The sequence below is a fragment of the Kwoniella shandongensis genome, chromosome 8 (assembly GCF_008629635.2).
Source record: "Kwoniella shandongensis chromosome 8, complete sequence".
Classification (NCBI taxonomy): Eukaryota; Fungi; Basidiomycota; class Tremellomycetes; order Tremellales; family Cryptococcaceae; genus Kwoniella; species Kwoniella shandongensis.
In genome coordinates, this window is record NC_089294.1 from 427,954 (window position 1) to 445,374 (window position 17,421).

The 17,421-nt window shown below is 49.8% G+C and overlaps 7 protein-coding genes across 7 annotated transcripts; 2 read left to right on the forward strand and 5 right to left on the reverse strand.

Annotated features, from left to right (window-relative positions):
- Positions 1-180: 180 nt before the first annotated feature.
- On the forward strand, positions 181-5,679 carry CI109_104611 (uncharacterized protein; the record flags this gene model as incomplete). Its single annotated transcript, XM_032005921.1, has 20 exons — positions 181-1,196; positions 1,249-1,414; positions 1,472-1,640; positions 1,710-2,173; positions 2,224-2,343; positions 2,397-2,455; positions 2,515-2,729; positions 2,786-2,984; positions 3,043-3,198; positions 3,262-3,444; positions 3,499-3,572; positions 3,628-3,832; positions 3,889-4,007; positions 4,064-4,174; positions 4,233-4,331; positions 4,381-4,483; positions 4,547-5,035; positions 5,105-5,176; positions 5,248-5,489; positions 5,573-5,679. The coding sequence occupies 20 exons, from the start codon at positions 181-183 to the stop codon at positions 5,677-5,679; spliced, it is 4,368 nt and encodes a 1,455-aa protein (XP_031859705.1).
- Positions 5,680-5,723: 44 nt separating this feature from the next.
- Positions 5,724-7,775, reverse strand: CI109_104612 (uncharacterized protein; the record flags this gene model as incomplete). The annotated part of the gene is made up of 5 exons (XM_032005922.1): positions 5,724-6,125; positions 6,195-6,351; positions 6,401-6,824; positions 6,883-7,126; positions 7,185-7,775. 5 exons carry the CDS (start codon positions 7,773-7,775, stop codon positions 5,724-5,726), a joined length of 1,818 nt encoding a protein of 605 aa, XP_031859706.1.
- A 273-nt stretch (positions 7,776-8,048) lies between these two features.
- On the forward strand, positions 8,049-11,085 carry CI109_104613 (uncharacterized protein; the record flags this gene model as incomplete). Its single annotated transcript, XM_032005923.1, has 7 exons — positions 8,049-8,129; positions 8,192-8,266; positions 8,326-8,416; positions 8,486-8,666; positions 8,727-9,335; positions 9,397-9,547; positions 9,601-11,085. The coding sequence occupies 7 exons, from the start codon at positions 8,049-8,051 to the stop codon at positions 11,083-11,085; spliced, it is 2,673 nt and encodes an 890-aa protein (XP_031859707.1).
- Positions 11,086-11,451: 366 nt separating this feature from the next.
- Positions 11,452-12,923, reverse strand: CI109_104614 (uncharacterized protein; the record flags this gene model as incomplete). The annotated part of the gene is made up of 2 exons (XM_032005924.2): positions 11,452-12,573; positions 12,891-12,923. 2 exons carry the CDS (start codon positions 12,921-12,923, stop codon positions 11,452-11,454), a joined length of 1,155 nt encoding a protein of 384 aa, XP_031859708.2.
- Positions 12,924-13,748: 825 nt separating this feature from the next.
- CI109_104615 (uncharacterized protein) lies at positions 13,749-14,363 on the reverse strand (the record flags this gene model as incomplete). Its single annotated transcript, XM_065967526.1, has 1 exon — positions 13,749-14,363. One exon carries the CDS (start codon positions 14,361-14,363, stop codon positions 13,749-13,751), a length of 615 nt encoding a protein of 204 aa, XP_065823598.1.
- A 469-nt stretch (positions 14,364-14,832) lies between these two features.
- On the reverse strand, positions 14,833-15,873 carry CI109_104616 (uncharacterized protein; the record flags this gene model as incomplete). Its single annotated transcript, XM_032005925.1, has 1 exon — positions 14,833-15,873. One exon carries the CDS (start codon positions 15,871-15,873, stop codon positions 14,833-14,835), a length of 1,041 nt encoding a protein of 346 aa, XP_031859709.1.
- A 367-nt stretch (positions 15,874-16,240) lies between these two features.
- Positions 16,241-17,392, reverse strand: CI109_104617 (uncharacterized protein; the record flags this gene model as incomplete). Its single annotated transcript, XM_032005926.1, has 4 exons — positions 16,241-16,278; positions 16,344-16,550; positions 16,678-16,854; positions 16,930-17,392. The coding sequence occupies 4 exons, from the start codon at positions 17,390-17,392 to the stop codon at positions 16,241-16,243; spliced, it is 885 nt and encodes a 294-aa protein (XP_031859710.1).
- Positions 17,393-17,421: the final 29 nt, after the last annotated feature.

Genomic DNA, 17,421 nt, shown 5'->3' on the forward strand with positions numbered 1-17,421 from the left:
AAGTCCGTGCATTCAATGATCTTCTGCGCACGTCACATCACTTCCGGCGCCGGGTCCAACTTGTTCGAGATTCCATTCCCAATCCCAATCGTCATCTACTAGATTACTCCCCGCTCAATCCCTTGCTGCAGCTTCTGGACCTACTGGCAGATTGAAAGCGGAGGATCTGAATCACTCGTCATGGCAGAAAAGCCTTTGATCATCCCTTTCCTCCTTGACGCAAGTCTTCCGTCCGACAATGCGCTTCCGGTTAACCCGACTCATGTGGTCGCATGGGTATCCGAACCTGGTTCCTCAAGACGGATAGCCCTAGCTGGTAATGACAACACGGTCTGGATCGTTTCTAATAGCCAAGCTCCTAGACCCTCAAGAACTACATCCCAACCTTCCTCATCACTGTTGCCTACTATCCGCACACCTATCTCTCCAACGTTCCCGACCTCACCTCGACGAGCTCGACCATCTCATCCTCGGAATTCGTCATATTCCGGTCCATCGAGACCTCGAGCAACGTCTAGTACCTCTTCAATCATCACCAACTCCTCGAAACGACGAACATCAGCATTCTCCCCGCCTCCTTCCGCACGTCAATTACCCATCACCACACTCTCTTCGGCAACTGCATCCGCTGCCCCTCCAGATGTACATACCCATCGATCAAGCTTGTCTGATCGTACCGACCTTCGAGATCAACTTCGTGAACACAAGGAACGACGAGAAGAAGGTGTGGTCGGTCTGGGTATCGGTGCGATCGGGAGAAGGGGGTTGACGGGTGTTCACGGAAAAGAAGAACAGGAAACACATTCAGGTGCGGCTTCGCCCAAATCTATCGCTTCTGCAACAACGGACAGCGGTGGTAATACATCACGGTTCGGTTTCTGGAGAGGCTCAAATTCGATTGATGAGGCGAGCGAACTTAGAGAACAAATGGAAGAGGTGGAAGTGGATAGAGCGATGGAGAAGGAGAAGCTGGAAGATCAGAAAGAAAGGGAGGATCTGAAGATGGTTGAAGCGGCAATCGAGAGGAGTCCAACGCCAGCTATGATGGTAGACAAAGACCAAGGGAGGCATAGTAATACTTCTGAGGAAGCACGAAAGGTTTCAAGAGTGATCTTGGCTTCGGCAGGACGAGGGAAAATCGTCGCCATGAAAGTATTTGAGGAGGTTGATGCCTTGTGCATATTGAGGGACGAAGGGTGAGTGCAACTTCCCCCACTTGCGAGGCGACCAGGCTGACTGTACCACTAGTTTGCTTGATGTTTTCTCCTTAACAACATTATCGAGTATCGCACATGTGAACCTCGGAACATCAGAGGAGTTGAAGCCTTCATCGACCGCATCAAGTAGCAAGACCACTCTGAAGATCCCCCACTTCTGGTCATGGCGCGACGTTCATGTGGCAAAGAATGGAGAGGTGAGCTTGGCAATCCAAGTACAATTCGAGGGTATCAAGCTGACAATGATGGACCAGACATCGCTGCTGGTCGCACATGGTCTACCTTGGCCTTGCGCTTTACCCAGTCCGAACGGCGAAGTCACGAGAGTCGTGATGCTCAACGTCGCCCCTCAAGGGTGTGATATTATCGCACGACTAGAGCTGCCAGGTGAGGGAGATATTGGAGTATGTCGAGATGCCGAGAGTGAGTCGTCCAGCTGCCAACAAACTTTTTCCGATAGGGTGGCAATGTAGCTGACATGGCGATCTGTAGCAAACTTCATCATACACGCCACACCTCAGTCACTCACCTCCTACCCTATCATTTTCCCATCTCTGCCAACAAACTCCTCGAACAGCCCTCTGCCGAAAACGTCCCCTCAACTTCGTTCCTCCTCGAGTCTTCTCCCTTCGTCCATAGCTCGCTCGGCTACGCCAAATCCATCCCAAGTCAAAGAACAGCACGAGGGTCTCCGCAAATCTGCCTCACACTCGCAACTCAAGGAGGCAGCGGAGACCTCATCTGCGAACGATCGACCCGAGAAGGGTTTTGCCAAGTACTTGGCGGTCAAGCGGGCTGATTGGGGAAGGAAAGGAAAGGACGAAGATAAAGTGGAGGAAGTCATTCCAGGTATCGGGGAAGGCAAAGAGGTAGAAAGGGATGGATATGGTAACTGGAAGAGAATCAAACTGTGTGCAGATGGAGATGGTGTAGGCTGGGCCGATGATGCAGTTGACGTAAGCGCCCTTCAAATATATCTGGTCGCTTGTGCTTAGTACCGCTTTAGCTGTTCCACTGCGATGGGAAGACGATGAGTGTGAGGGGAACGATGAGTACCCCTTCCAAGCAAGTCGTAAAGGACGTCGCTTTCTCTTCGAATTGGCGGGATGTGGTAATTCGAACCGAGGTCAGTCCGACGAGGCTGACAAGAAGATGCATCCGGCTGATACAACAGAACAGACTTCCGCTCTTGTCTATACGCAGAAGGGCATCGTCGACGAACGCAACGGTAATTTGAGGTAGGTTGAATCTTGCTTTTCCCCAGCGTCGACAGTCAATAGGCTGACTAAGTGCGTAGATTCGACCGGACGACGGAGATCAGCAGCGCGACTTCCATCTTCCTCGGTCACGACCACCATTTACTGGTCGTTCGACTGGAAGATGTGTTGTCCGTTGACGTGACCGTCAAGGATCCGCAATCGCAGATCGTATTTTCCCCAACATCATCCAACATTCCAAGCAAAATCGGACATTTGACCCCTACAAGTATTGAGGATACGTTTGTCTCAGATCGTAAGTTGACCGCTCATCACACCGATTGACCAGTTCTGATGAAAACCTCCACGCAGCACAAGGAAACATCTATGCTCAACCTTTCGATGCCATCTTCGCTGGGTTTAAGGCGGCCTCACCTGACGATGCTCCCACTGTGGACCGACTTGATTCGCCCGTGACATGTTCGAAGATCGTGAATGGTCCCAAGGGCAGCAGAGACCGATTCCTTGTCGCCGGTGATGAGGATGGTGTGGTCCGAATATGGACAGTGAAGTGAGTGATAGAGACAGTTAATGCTGCAACCTGGGTCACACATCTGATACTTCTACAGTCCTTTCAAGCTTTGCGGTTCATGGTCACTCTTCGCATGGCCTGTGGAGTCTCTCTCGCTTCTTGATATGCCACAAGCTGGTTCACTTCAAGGGTCATTGCTATGTACCTCGAAAGCAGGTACGATAGGCATCATATCTTTAGTCAATATGGAGCAGTGCGTCCCTTCTCCTTGTCTGCGTTCATTCGGGCAATCAGCTGACGCCTTGTATTTGGTTAGACTGTATCTCATCCCGGCATCACGCACCCCGCTCCGACGTGTATTTGTAGAAGGGAAAGACATCTTGATTGCGTACGCGAATGGTAAAGCGAGGGTATGGAACACCCAAACGCAAGAATTCAGACGGTCGACTGGTCTGGACGCGGCCGAAGAAATGTTGCAGACGGGTGACTGGGCAGAGGTGTAAGTGACCCGGTACTGGTACTGGGATTCATAGCTGATCGTCTCTAAATCTAGTAATCTGGGACAGGTGGAAAAAGCTAGTCCCCTTGTACCGGCTGTGACAACCCCGCCCCCTGGCAGCGAATTGGGTCAGTTCTCAAAGTAGAGCTCACTTGATCGAGGCTGACTGTCCTTTTACCTCAGGACGTTTGCTCAATCTCGATCTGCGCGAATTAGGCCGATGGCTCCATTCTTCAAAGAATAACCCGAATCACAGTCCTCTCCGCACTTTGAGAAACCTGCTATCCATCTTTCTTACCTTCGGCATCGATGAGAGAGTCGATGGCATATGTACCGAGAATCTAGGTATCCGAAAACCGCAAATACCGATCGTCGTGGGACATGCAGAGTAAGCTTCACGCATTCACCCCGGACATCCTACGCGCTGACGAGATATGATATTAGCCAAGCGCAAGAGCTCTGCTATGCCACTGGCGTTGAAGCATGGCGCGTGTCTCCCTCTGCGACTGGGTTGAGACAGCTTGTCATCATCACCCTATTGCGGCCATTCTTGGATTCTCCAGGTCAGTGCAGTTGTCATGCAAAAACGCATGGAAGGCTAATGACATGAAATGTTCAGATCACGAGCGATGGGCAGCCGAAGTCATTGCTTTTTACACGGCTGCCTTGCCTTCAAACATCGTGGAGCCGGACTTGGACTTCTTCGCCTCATACTACTTGGATTCGTCTGGTAAGTCGCTATGTCTCACGAAGTGTCGGTCAAAGCTGATCAACATGGCGACAACTAGCGGACGTTCACCAAGCGGCACGTATGCTGTTTGCAGCCAGGGTGGGAAGGATGAGCGAAGCGGAGATTGATGCGGTAGTGGAAGCGAAACAATCAGATTGTATGTGTGCGGAAGCTTTGTGAAGCCGCGAAGCTGACTGTGTCTTCAGTGCCAAGTCGTCGTTCGACTGTCGTGCTTCCGGCGAGTGCGGCGCATGCTTTGACTCTCCTAGGAGGTATCGCTTTACACAAGTATCAGTCGATGAACCCAAGGTATGTGCAGAATCCGCGATAACTACATTAGGAGTTCAGTGCACTAAGTTCCTTCCTTTCCAGCGCGCTCAAAGCGATCGCCGAGTCTGTAACGCTGTACCTGCACGAAACCAAAGGGTTGCATCTCCCTCTCGCCGTCGAACTCTGTTCGAAGGGCTTTGCGACTTGGCAATCGTATGTCGACCCATCCGACCTACTTCGTCGATTGTTCCACCTCTCAACAAGCAAAGAATCGGCCTCTTCAACATATTCCATATCCGGGACTTCGATCGCGGCACAATCACGTCTTGCAGTACTCCACGTCGCATCTTCCAATGCCCCACTCTTCATGTCTACCTTGTCAATGGACATCCTCGATGCGAGATCCGCCGAAGCGAGAAGTAGTATCATGAAATTGTGTGTGTTTATGGCGAGGAAGAAACCAGCAGTGTTAGAGAATGGTCTGCCGAGAATTGCAGAAGCGGTGGTGAAGAGTTTGGATCCGAACGTAGGGAAAATGAGAGATGACGTTTGGCAAGCTGCGACTGTCATCCTCAATGAACTGGTTTTGGCGTGAGTAGCATCTCACAGCAAGCAGCTTGGGTGAAGTAAGGACTGACGGACGGACGGGCACCACAATAGTTTTTCAACAATCGACTTCCATAGTGGTACCCAGAGACTAGCAGTTGGTACCCACGAAGGTGCAGTCATCATGTGAGTTTCCGCCTATACCCTTTTCTGGTAGTTCAATGAGGGGCCAATGCTGACACCGTTTGTCTGTACAGGTACGATCTGAAAACCGCCTCTCGTCTTTACGTGATAGAACCACACAAACATCCCGTATCAGCCGTCACCTTCTCTCCAGACGGACGAAGGTTGATCACGGTCTCCTTGGAAGAAGGCTCGGTGACTGTATGGAAAGTGGGTAGTAGTCTGAGTGGGTTCTTCAACGTCGGTGCACCACCTAGACAAGGTGGTGAGAAGGGTGAACCCTTCAAAAGGATAGAATTCATGAGAGTCGATGATGGTGAGTCAAGTGGTGGCTTGAGAGAGGTATGATCTCCGCGAGGGGTTGCTGGATGTTTCGCTAACATGTGGTGTGGAATATAGTACCGCTAGATTCGACGAGCGCTTTGAGTGATGTCCAAATTACCTGGCCAGGCGCGAGACAGGCTCGAGTGATGATCAAAGAAACAGCATTGACATTTGAGACGTAACACAAACCATGTTTATGACAATACAATATGCATTGCATTGCATCTTACAATCTACTTCTGATAAATCCCTGTCCGTGTCTATTAGTACCTTCAAACTCGTTCCTCCATTTCATCCACCATTCCACTCCTGATTCTTTCACGTCATCTCCTAAATCTTTGATTACCATCTCAAATGCCCTTCTGGCGAGGTCCAATCTCTCTTCCGAGTCTTTGGGAGTGGTCATGATCACACCTGCTAGCTCGTCAAGATAACCTCTCAATCTCTCAGCCGGAATATGCGGAGCGACAGCGATGCGGATCATCCTTGTTTCGGCCGAGGGGAGGAGGGTGTTGAGTGAGTCGAGACATATTTGGATAGAGAGAGGGGATCGACGTGCTGCAGCTTCCACAACAAGCGGGAAAGCATCTTTGAGTTGATCAGGGGTGATATCGCCTCGTTTCGCTTGCTATTCATTCACAAATGACTCGATCAGCATTCACTCACAAACGACATGCAGGAAAATGGGTTTACTCACTTTTGTCAGGATATGTAAGTAATTCGGCAGAAGGGCATCGAAGAAGTCCCCTTGCGCAGTTGTCATCTCCAATGTCTCCGAGGCAGACCGTAGTAGGGATAACAAGAATGCGTGAGCAGCTTCGAAACTCGCTCGATGAGCTGGTCTATGAGCATGTCTGAGAACGCATTCAGCACAGCTATCAAAGGAATGGCATGATGACTTACTTTTCAGCTAGAGGGAGGAGTATGTCGATCGACCGACTACCCAAGTGGTGAACTAGCTCTTCTCCAAGTAATAAGATATACGCAGCTCGAGCGTCAGACAAGCTCGTTGAACTACCGCTTGACAATTCCCTGAATAGTCTTTCGGCGCTGGGTGTACCGCTTTGCTCAGCAATGATATCAAGACTACCATATAAGATCCGATGATAATGCTCGAATCCACCATCACTCAGATCGGTGAGGAACGCAAATGTTCCCAAAGTCAATAAGAGCTGAATTGCCATTTCTGCCGAGCGTGGAATGTCGACGTTTCGGATGATGGAGGGATAGCTGCCGGCGTCTTGGAGTGTGATGTCCAGGATGGTCGAAGCGGGAAGGAGGAAGGCGAAGAACGCGGTCTTGTGTCTTTCCCAGCTATCGGTGTCACCTACAACAAATCACCATCAGCATTGATACTCTACACTGGTCTAAGTAGGTATACTCACCACTATTCGAGCCCCTCTGGTCACTGAATCCACCTTCCAGCTTCTCTCCTACTTCACGCATACTTGTGCAAAACGTTCGCATCGTCTCCCATGCGTGATGTTGGCTTGTCGGTCCACCCGAGTTAAGAACTTCGTAAGACCTGGCAAGAGCTCTGGATAGTATGGGTGCGATATCCTGCGGCTTTTGGCTAGAAGTTGGGTTGACCAGATCGATTAGAGCATATCGGATTTTCGGTGCGAGGTCCTGTTAGGACACTTTAGCGAAAAGCAAATGTGTATTTGGGGGGAGAGACTGCACTCACGATCATATTCAGTGCTCGTAAGCGAGCCACATCGATTTGTGGTATAGCCGTGCAGAGCAAGTCCATACCTTCTGTGTTCTCCAACTCCGTCCACTCGGCAAAAGCAAGAACGACCTCTTCTTCCAATGTCATCCTCTCCGACCCCCACTCAACAGTCGGCGCATCATCAAGTCCTTCTAACACACTTATGAGCACCTTCAGTCGGACTGTACTATGGTCAAGTGATATGACAGCTTCGATCAGTGAGTTCAACCATCTTCGAGCTCGTCTCCTTCTTCTAGATTCGGCAAAGTATATCTCTTTCGTCGCATTTTCGATTATAGCAATCTTAGCAGGGACGGAGAGTCGTAGTGCATTCTGTATGTCAACGTGTGATATATCGGCACTATTCCATAATGAGGGCGAGGTGATCACCGTTGTTACGAACTCGGATAAAAGCGGGTCGTCCAATGTTGATAGGTAATGAGTGATAGCGCCGAGGAGTGTTTGAGGTGGGATTGAGATGGGCGAAGATGACCGGAGAGTAGTAAGAAAAGAAGGGAGGATGGACTCCGAGTCTGTGACGATGGTTCTTGATGGTCCGGCTTGCATCTTTGTTGGGTCAGAGGGTGTTCACAGTAATGCAAGTAAGAAGCCCTACTCACGAAAAGACAATGTTGATGAGCAGTAGTGCTGCCTCCGGCAACGTCGAGAGACCGAACAGATCACTCGCTTATATGGGGTAACTATATAAATTAGCTGTATTATACTGGTCATTGGCCACCTAACCATACCTCCATCTTCGTAGACCTCGATTTCGCGACCACTATACAGTTGTAACATTGCAACAATAACTGATACTACCAAGCTCCAACAACGACCAGCATGACGTCCAGGCTCAAGCATAAGCTAGAGCTGGACAATGTCAATGTGAACAGCGCGTATTTGAACGAATCGTTCGTCCAGGTGAGCTACTCTCATCCCGTGTGTCACTCGTCTGAATTCGACACTAATGTTCTGCATCATAGATCGGAACACCACTCCCGGCACTGAACGAGAGGAAAGGTGACAAGCTGGAGTATGTTCCGGAATGGCAACAAGAGGTGAGCCACAATAATGCAACTCGTCATCAGAGCATAGCTGACATTCAACCGTCGTACAGGTCCGAGATGAACAAGGTCGACGTCGATTTCACGGTGCTTTCACCGGTGGATTCTCAGCTGGATATTACAACTCCGTAGGGTCAAAAGAGGGTACGCTCATAGTCTCTTGAGGCTGTTATGAGGTCTAGTAGCTGACCATTGAAACTGCAATTGATACAGGATGGGCTCCTTCAACATTCAAATCGTCTCGGAATCAACGGGCGAACAAGGTCCAACGGCCGGAAGACTTCATGGATGAAGAGGATTTACAGATGTTGAAAGATGATAGGAAGTTGGAGAACACGGAGACCTTTCGGACAGATACCTTTGGAGGGACGAAAGAGGAGCTTGCGGGTCGAAAGTGAGCTGCCAACATGCCACCGCTGTACAACGTTCTAATAGCTGACACCTGTCGTTTCAGCTTGCCCTCAGCTATTGAATCGCTTATTGCGCCAGCACGAAACTCTATCGGTCAAAAACTCCTGCAGAAGCTAGGATGGAGACCCGGGCAAGGTATAGGTCCACGAGTGACACTTCGGAAATTACGACTTCAAGAAGGGAAACTTGGGAAAGCTCGAGTAGGAATCGACGATGCCGACGAGGAGATGGACGATGTCGAAGCTGGAAAACATACATTCGCACCTCGAGATGTCAAGCTCTTGACTTACGACAACAAAGAGGACAAACAAGGGTTAGGGTTTGAGAAGGGCACAGGGATGGGGAGTTTACCGGGAAAAGCGGTCTTCAGGGCAGGACATGTTGTCGAGGATGAGGATGATGACTTGTACGGTGGACCTTCGGGATCATCATCACAACATTTCGCTTTCAATCACGGAGACGAAGAGGACGACGATGTCATCGTCATGGGTGGACCTTCAACGTCGAGACCAGGGCTTGGTTCAAGAAGGGGACCAGGAAGAGAAAGACCACCGTTTGATGGTGGTGCAGGTGGTGATGAGCGGTGGCACGATGGAAGACCGGTACTAGTAGGATTCGCTTTAGACCCGAAAGGTGTGCCCCCGGATAAGTGGTGCGTGTATAGCGTCGTATGGACGTTTTTGTACAAATCAGCGCTGACATACCGCTTACAGGTTCGCGATGCCTGAGATACCGCCAGATTGGAGACCTCGTCCTGCAAGAGTCTGGGGGACAACACGGAGATGGGATGAACAACCGGGAGAGAAGAAGGAGGAGAAAGCTGTGATCCGTGGCGCGCCAGGAAGACCGCTGACCTTTGAGCAGGTGAGCTGGAGATGTTTGCACTATCAATTGAGCCTGAGCTGACACGATCGTAGCGCGGTGCTGCACTCGGCGAGGAACAACGGATGATCTCGAAAGCTAAATCAGTATACGAATACATGTCGGAAAAAGATAAGGAACGGCTGGCATCTCTTGCAGCTTCAGCCCAACCCACAGCCCCGCCACCTCTATTATCACTTGAGCCGGAACCGCAAGAAGCACCACGACCACAAGCTACTGAGATTGAGATCCCACCATTATCACCACGAACAGCGTCGGCTGCACTGAAAGGATACGTCCCGTACGCGGACGACGAAGCCAAACAAGAACGGTACAAGTCATACCTTCTGTCACAGACGTACAACTCTAAACAACCGGATCCGGTCTTGCGCCCTTCCTCTTCCATAGACGACATCAACAAGGAACTGGCCGATTTCGCTTCATCAGCACGTATCTTCAAACCGATGGCATTTGCTATGGCGAGTCGATTCACCACCGGTAGTTCAGCACTTGCGGCTTCGGATCTGAAACAGGCCAAACCCGGATTACACATCTACGATGCCGAAAAGGCTAAAGCAGAGCTTGACAAACCCAAGCCAACACTGGAGATGGAGGTGAAGAAAGATTTGACACCGAGAGAACAAGCTGCGGCGAACGGGATGTATGGGAAGATGACGAGAGAGGTGAAGCAGTTTTATCCTGTGAAATTGCTTTGTAAGCGATTCGGGGTACAAGATCCACACCCAGAAGGAGATCCAGGGAAGGCTGCAGAGTCTAGCGGTGGTGGTGGTGGAGGATCAACATTAGAGGCTATGCCATTACCGAAGAACGACGCAAGTTGGGAGGACAAGTTTATCCATCTTGGTGGTACCGACAAACCTGCCGACAAAGGAGCAACATCAACATCTTCGTCATCTTTGGTCGGTGTCCTGCCTACGTCGGTGGAGAGAGTCCCGACGACTCTTGCAGAAGTGGGGATGGCGGATGATGTGAACCAGGGACGAGATACGTTGACATACACGAAACCCAATATCGACATTTTCAAAGCCATCTTTGCTAGCGACGATGAAGATGATGGCGATGACGATGACGAGAAGGAGGTCGACAAGGAGAAGGAGAAGACTGTTTCAGGTGCCAAAGCCTTAGCTGGACCTGGGGTAGTTGATCCTTTCCCGCCAAAGAGGAATGAAGAGGAGGACGACAAACCTGTTGACTTGAACACGTTCAAACCTGTCTTCACACTACGTCGAGAGGACGACAAAGTCGCGAAGAAGGAGAAGAAAAAGGATAAGAGCAAGAAACGTAAAGGTGTATTATCATTCGATGTAGGTGAAGATGGAGAGGACGATGCGGAGGAAGAGAAGAGAAGAGAGGAGAAGCGGAAGAAGAGGAAAGAAAAGGAGAGGAGCGAGAAGAAGGAGGAAGCGAAGGAAGCAGCACTTCCTGGAGAAGCAGATGGAGAGGGAGAGGGAGAATGGGTTGAGAAACCTCAGGTTGTACCAAGATTAGTAGGCAGAAAGGGGGCTGCAGACTTTATGTAGAAGTACATCATCTAGACATAGCGCATCAAATCATCAATTGCATTGATCAGGAAGTACGGTATGAACGTCTCCTAGCGTCTCCCAATGATTCGTTGATGGTCGGGGTCGCCGATGGGTCTCGCACAAATCTCAGACAAGTCGTGCTGCAATGTCGTACACAACAGCCAGACACTTGTGCGGCGTCTTTATACTTCCCATTTGGCATGAATTGATGCATGTGGCCTCTCGTCTATGGCGTATGTTTATGTACAACACCGGCTCAGGAAGATATGAAGCTAAGTGAAATCATTCTCTCGCACTGTTGATATCAGTCTCACTACCGTCTCACCATCCAGTTCCACCATACTCGTCATCACTATTGAAGGGTCAAAATCCGTCGTCACTGTCGTAGGTGAAATGACGGTCGTCGAGTGAATATGAATCGTCATTATCATCGAGACCCAACAGATCATCTTCATCCTCGTCGTCACCCGGATTGGCTGCTTCATCATACCACTGCGTTGGGACGTCGCCATCATGCGGAACTTCCTGGATCTCTACGTAATTCCAGTGTGACCATCGCTGTTCTTCGGATGGCTGATTGATTAGCGGCCAGAGCTCGTCCAAGAATGTCGTCGCGTTGCCCCTGATGGTGATGATCATTTTGCTGACTTTTTGATCGTCCGGGTCGCTTTGTTGCGCATTCGGGTTGGAGGTATCAATGATATTGACTTTGTTGTTCTTGACGTATCGTTTGACAATAGCCTCGATCCAATCCTCAAGACTTGTATCAAGCAGTTCGTCAGTGTTGTACCAGTCAACCGATAGATGATTGATCTTGTTCGAGATGGGCACAGCTAAGGGTTGCCGAGGGAGGACCGGCAAATACATGTTGTCGGGACCGATATAGGGCAAGTCGATTGATTCGAGCTCGGTCCACGACCTGATTGCCTGGAATAAAGAAGGACATAGGCCGATTGGGAAGCCAAATGTTGAGCCGTCTTTTTCTGTTCTGGGGAGAAGGTGACGCGCGATGAATTGTTTCGGACCGATTCCATGACAGAAAACCGCACTCCATAACTGGATCAAAATGTCAAGCGTGCAGTCCGAATCGAGTTTCAGCGTGGGCGAAGTCTGCCGGTGGAAACGTGGTCCAGAAGTGATGAGGTGGAGAATGGCGAGGTTCTCGAGTTCCATCTGACCTGGCTTGAGCGTCGATTGAAGTTCACGGAAGGCAGAGTTGGTGTAATGATAAATTGTCAAGGTGAGATGGAGCTGTTTGACAAGTAGACGATTCGCTGCGGTCGTATATTGGATGAACGAGACAATTGCTCGAGGCGTATCTAGTCGGACATTCTGGTAGAGGAGGCGGGTCGCATGATGGTTCGCAAAGCGGTTGACACGAGCGAGAGAAAGAAGGGTGGACGAATCGTTGGGGTCGATGTGAAAGATGACGAGAGCGAGGACATCATCGGGTATTTGCATGGTCATGCGGACTTGAGTTCGAATCTAGAGGCACGATTTCTTGCGGGTCCGTGACGCTTCTTCGAGGTACAGTAGCAGGTGGGTCAGCGAGCGCGGGAAGGTTGTTGAGGATCTTGATCAAAGGAGGACTTGGTCGAGGTCTTACGACTCAAAGATCAGAAGAAAGAAAAAATGGAGAAGAACGACGCAGAGAGAACGAAGAGTTGACACGAGTCGTTTTGGCGAAAGAACGGGCTCGGGGATGTGGGCGGGTGGTCAGTGCGGTAACGACGCGTAGAGGTTCGTGGTGATGACGTCGGGAGAGCTTTGACTGCATCATTGTCGGCATGAGTGCAGCCCACTCCAGCAGCCAGTGATCCACCCTTGTGTGTCATGATTTATACATACAGTATCGTCTTATACTCCAAGTCGTACACCATACACATAACCCAACTCAAAGTGTCATATATAATGAGGAACGTCCAAGCGAACTGTTAACGTGTTTAGACGTCTCTCAACTAGACCTAGTGAACTCTCAATGACCGGAGTCACTATCATAGTCACATGAGTTTAGGTCAAAAAGCCCTTCATCTGATTCATCCTCCTCTTCTAACTTGGAATTACGGAACACATCTGCGATCGGGTCGAGATACTGTATGGCTAATGGACGTGAACTCGCGGGTTTTCGTCTCTATCTCGAGAAGCCTCTCGTATTTCGATGCGTTCGCCTGGACGAGCGTTCGAGGGATGAAGAGCTTCCATTACGGAATAATATCCTTGGAATTTCATCGCTCCTTCGCCTCTAATTTCAAGAACTGGCCGCGCTGAGTGTCGATACTCAATCCTCGTTCCATTCACATCGGTCTCCTGTTCATTTAGCACCGAATCTGCTACCTTCGAACGCATCCAATCGGCAAGCTCCTTTGCCAAGGGATCTTTGCAATTACAATCGCAGATTGAGACGTGTGTAATGAGGCTGGTGCTGGCGGCGGGCATGCGCTCTCGCAGGGAACCTCCAGTATAATTGATATGCGGTAGACCCAGTGACTCGAGCTGTGACTCGAGCTGTGACCATTGTGTGATCAGAGCCAAAAGCGTACGCTCGGTTAGCCAGGGCAATCCGTATGTCGAATGCGCGTCGGCTGTGCTGGGCGCAAGATGACGGCTCTTGAATTGTCTGGGACCGTTCTCTAGGCAGATTGATCCTATCCATCGCTCGATCATGGTATCGAGCGTGTAGCCGGATCGCGGTACAATGTCGGAAAGAAAAAGCGGGGCGGGTACTTTGGTCCAGAAGTGAAAAGATGGAGGATATCGAGGTTATAGAGACCATATCGACCACTCTGAAGATCTGGCTGGGCCTCACGGAAGTCGCAACTCGCATAATGATAGACCGACAAGGTGATCTCGCATTGTTTGACCAATAGACGTTTCGCTGGACCGGCATTCTTGACGAAAGAAAGGATGGCTTGTGGCGTACGCAAACGAACGAATCGGTAAAGACGGTGGATCGCTTGCACATGAACGTTTTTGTTGAGTAGTGCGAGGGATAGGAGGGTGAATGCGTCGTAGGTGTGAGATATGATGAAGACAATAACGTCGTCAGGGATACTTGGACGGTCTGCGCGGCATTCGGTCTCCACGTTCTTGGTGGGAGAGGTAGAACCGACACTCGGAGGAGGGCTGATATCCTTTGATCCCGACGCAATTTCCTGCCTGTCGGTGGGTACTTTACACAGCGGGCGAACGTCAGGTGGGTAGTCTGCGATGAAGATTTTAACAAACTCCTTAGCGAGGAGAAATGCCCAGAGGAGCACTATCTTGAGGGGAAACATATTTCCTTTCTGATGTTGAGCATAACAGTAAAAGTTGGAACAGAATAACGATCACTTCTGGAGAGGGGAATCATAGTAAGAGCTCTAGGACGGTCCAAAAATGAACACAAGTGTGCCTCGTGTTGATGTCGTGTTTCCGTGTTGTTGTTGTTCTTGTTGCTAATGACGTCAACACGGCGTGTGCTTCGTCGTGTCATCTTCTCCACACGCTAAATCTCCATCCAGATGTTGCTCCGAATACCATCTCCACTCAGTAACATGGCTGGGAGGGTCCAATCCCCGACAAGAGCTAGCTTCAAAATCATCTGTGATGACCCGCTGCGGCTTCCTTGGACCGGAAGGGGGCGAGATGTGTTGGGCGGTATCTGCGAGGCGATTTGAACGTCGTGAGACCGCTTCGCAGTCATCAATCATCTGATCCCTTCATCGAGTTACCCCACTTATTTTGATTACTTCTGTCCTTTTATTGTCAAGTGTCCATCCATTCTCCCTTTCCAACTCTGTATCTCCATTCCGCTGCTGATTCCCTCCTGGTCGGACGAACAACGACTCTGAGATAAGCTTTATCTTCCTCCCTTTTCAGCTGTTCCAACCCTTCTCTAATCAATTCATCCACCGGTTCTCTCACTTCCAACACCTTTCTTTTTCCGTTCCCATTTTCTTCTTTCTGGTCACGTTGGTGATTGATCACATCGGAAATTATCCTTGATAATGCATTACTAGCGAGAGTCCGACCTGCGATCGAGAAATATTGAATCGCTTTGATTTCGAGCGAGGAGAGATGAAATCCCTCGTTTATCGGATATTGGGTAAGTGGTAGATCGATGGAAATGACGTTTGTCCAATCGGACAAAAATTCGAATGGCCATCGAAAAGTATGATAAGGTGATTCCTCCTCCATTAACTTGTTTTTATTGATGTCGATATGTCTCCATCTGAAATGAGCTGGACCTTGAGATGGAGCAATTCGTTCTCCGACCCAAATCTTGATCAGATCCTGTATCGACCAGTCCGTCTCTACTGTCCTAAATCCCTTTTTGGATACTCTCTTAAACTTGTCCTCTCCCTTCGTCGTGAGATGTAGACTGTTCAAACCGTCTAGTCTGTCCCAGCCATATTGTGGATGTGACTTATCTTTATTCAGAGTGGCACGTCGGAATTCCCTATGTCGGACGAAAAGCGGGTCGAGGAGTACGTCGATATGTTTGATCTTACGTCTTCGAGCTGCCGGAGGTCGTTGGATGAATCGTATGATCGCATCGGGCGAATGGAGTTGTACAACGTCGTACAGTAGTGGATGAGCAAGATGACTCGTGTGTATATCAACCAAGCAAAGGTTGAAGAGTGTCGGTGTATCAGCGTAAGGGACGACGAGCGGCAGGAGCTCAGGAATCAATCTCGGTACAGTGCGAGTTGTCGAAGAACACACAAGAGATGCCTTGGGAGAAGATGGTGTGCCTTGTTGGCGTGATCGCGAAGAGGAAGATGACAGTAATGACCTCAACATCATGGTCGATGCAACACAGCTCACAGTGGAATCATCGTGCCGTGGGAGAAAGAACTCATTTCAATGTCGTTGCGAATGAATGATTTAACCTTCCGGTGCGAATGACCTGCGGCGTGACCTCCGAGTAGTTCTCGTGCGGAGGTCGCCGAGCACTACACAAAAGCATAATCCTGAGTGGCAAAGATTGGTGGCGAAATGCAAAGATGTCCCCGTCGATACTAGCATTGAAGTAGTAGCGTCACATTGCTCCTCGGTAGATGCATGGAAGTGGTACAGACGGTGCAGATACAAATGATCTTTTGTACATGCATCATGGTCCTCCTACCACTACTCTATAGAACACAACCTTGTCCTTAGATAGCGACAATCGCTATCGTCCCCTCCGATTCGTGAAGAAGCCAGCAAACTCTACGAGGACATCACCTTTCAGCCGAAAGGCATCTCCAAGCAGAACAGTCATAGTCCCCACTCACTGGCTTTCATACCGGATGTCGGTGAGGGTGTTCCAAAAGTCGCTGCAGTCCCTGATATAGGTGTGTTGGGGGACTTGAGCGAGGACGGTGAAGAAACGTTCGAGAAGGCAGGATGTCGTTCCTGATACGGAGTCGGAGCAAAGGTGGATCGAGGTGAGCTCCCTACAGAGGATCTGCTTTTTGAGACATAAGAGTCGGAAGAGCTAGCTATGACGTGTCACATCGATATAGTGGTATCAAGGACCGTCGCTCGATCAGCACTTGTCTGTGTCTGATAGGCAATTGATATGCAGTACGTTTGTTGGGCCGATGTGGGATTGTGAAGGCGACTCACTCTCTGTATCGCTATCATATGCGTCATCTTCATCGTATGACCCACCGTTTGAGCTAATACTCTTACGACCTCTCAACCGGTTGCTCCACCTACTTGTCCATCCAGAGTCGGACCTATTCCAGCCCGTTCTCGAGCCACCTGCAGGAGCAAAGTCGGTACTGCTTTGAGGGATAGATACTGTATATAACGCAGTCACCCGCTGATCCCATGAGCGATATACACAATTGTCATGTACAAGGAAAGAGAGCTTACCCGAATTACGTATGGCATTGTACTTTGCCAACTCCAAGCTATTCATCCTTTTCAGTCGACCGCTTCCAATACTGCTACCACCCGAACTAGAAGAGTACGATCTCGAACAATATGTATCACGTTCACCACTTAACAGACTCCTCAACGATTGGGAGGCACTCCTTATCAAGCCGAGGACGCTACTACCTTTATCTCTTCCTTCGAACGACGAGTAACTTCCACTGTCACTCTCGCTCTCGCTATATGAACCACTATCTGACCCATAGAATTCAATCTCATCACGGACACTACCTGGTAAGCTAACAGCACTGGGATCAAAAGTGAAGAGATCATCTTGGTTTTCTGGGAGACTGATAGGATTTGGACTACCGTATGGTGTGTAGCCTGTGAGATCACGACGAAAGGATAGCGGGGATTGGGCGGTAGGGGAAATGTCGCTCTCTGAGGTAGGGCTAGAAGACATGAGTCGATCCCATGTTAGTGTGCGAGACA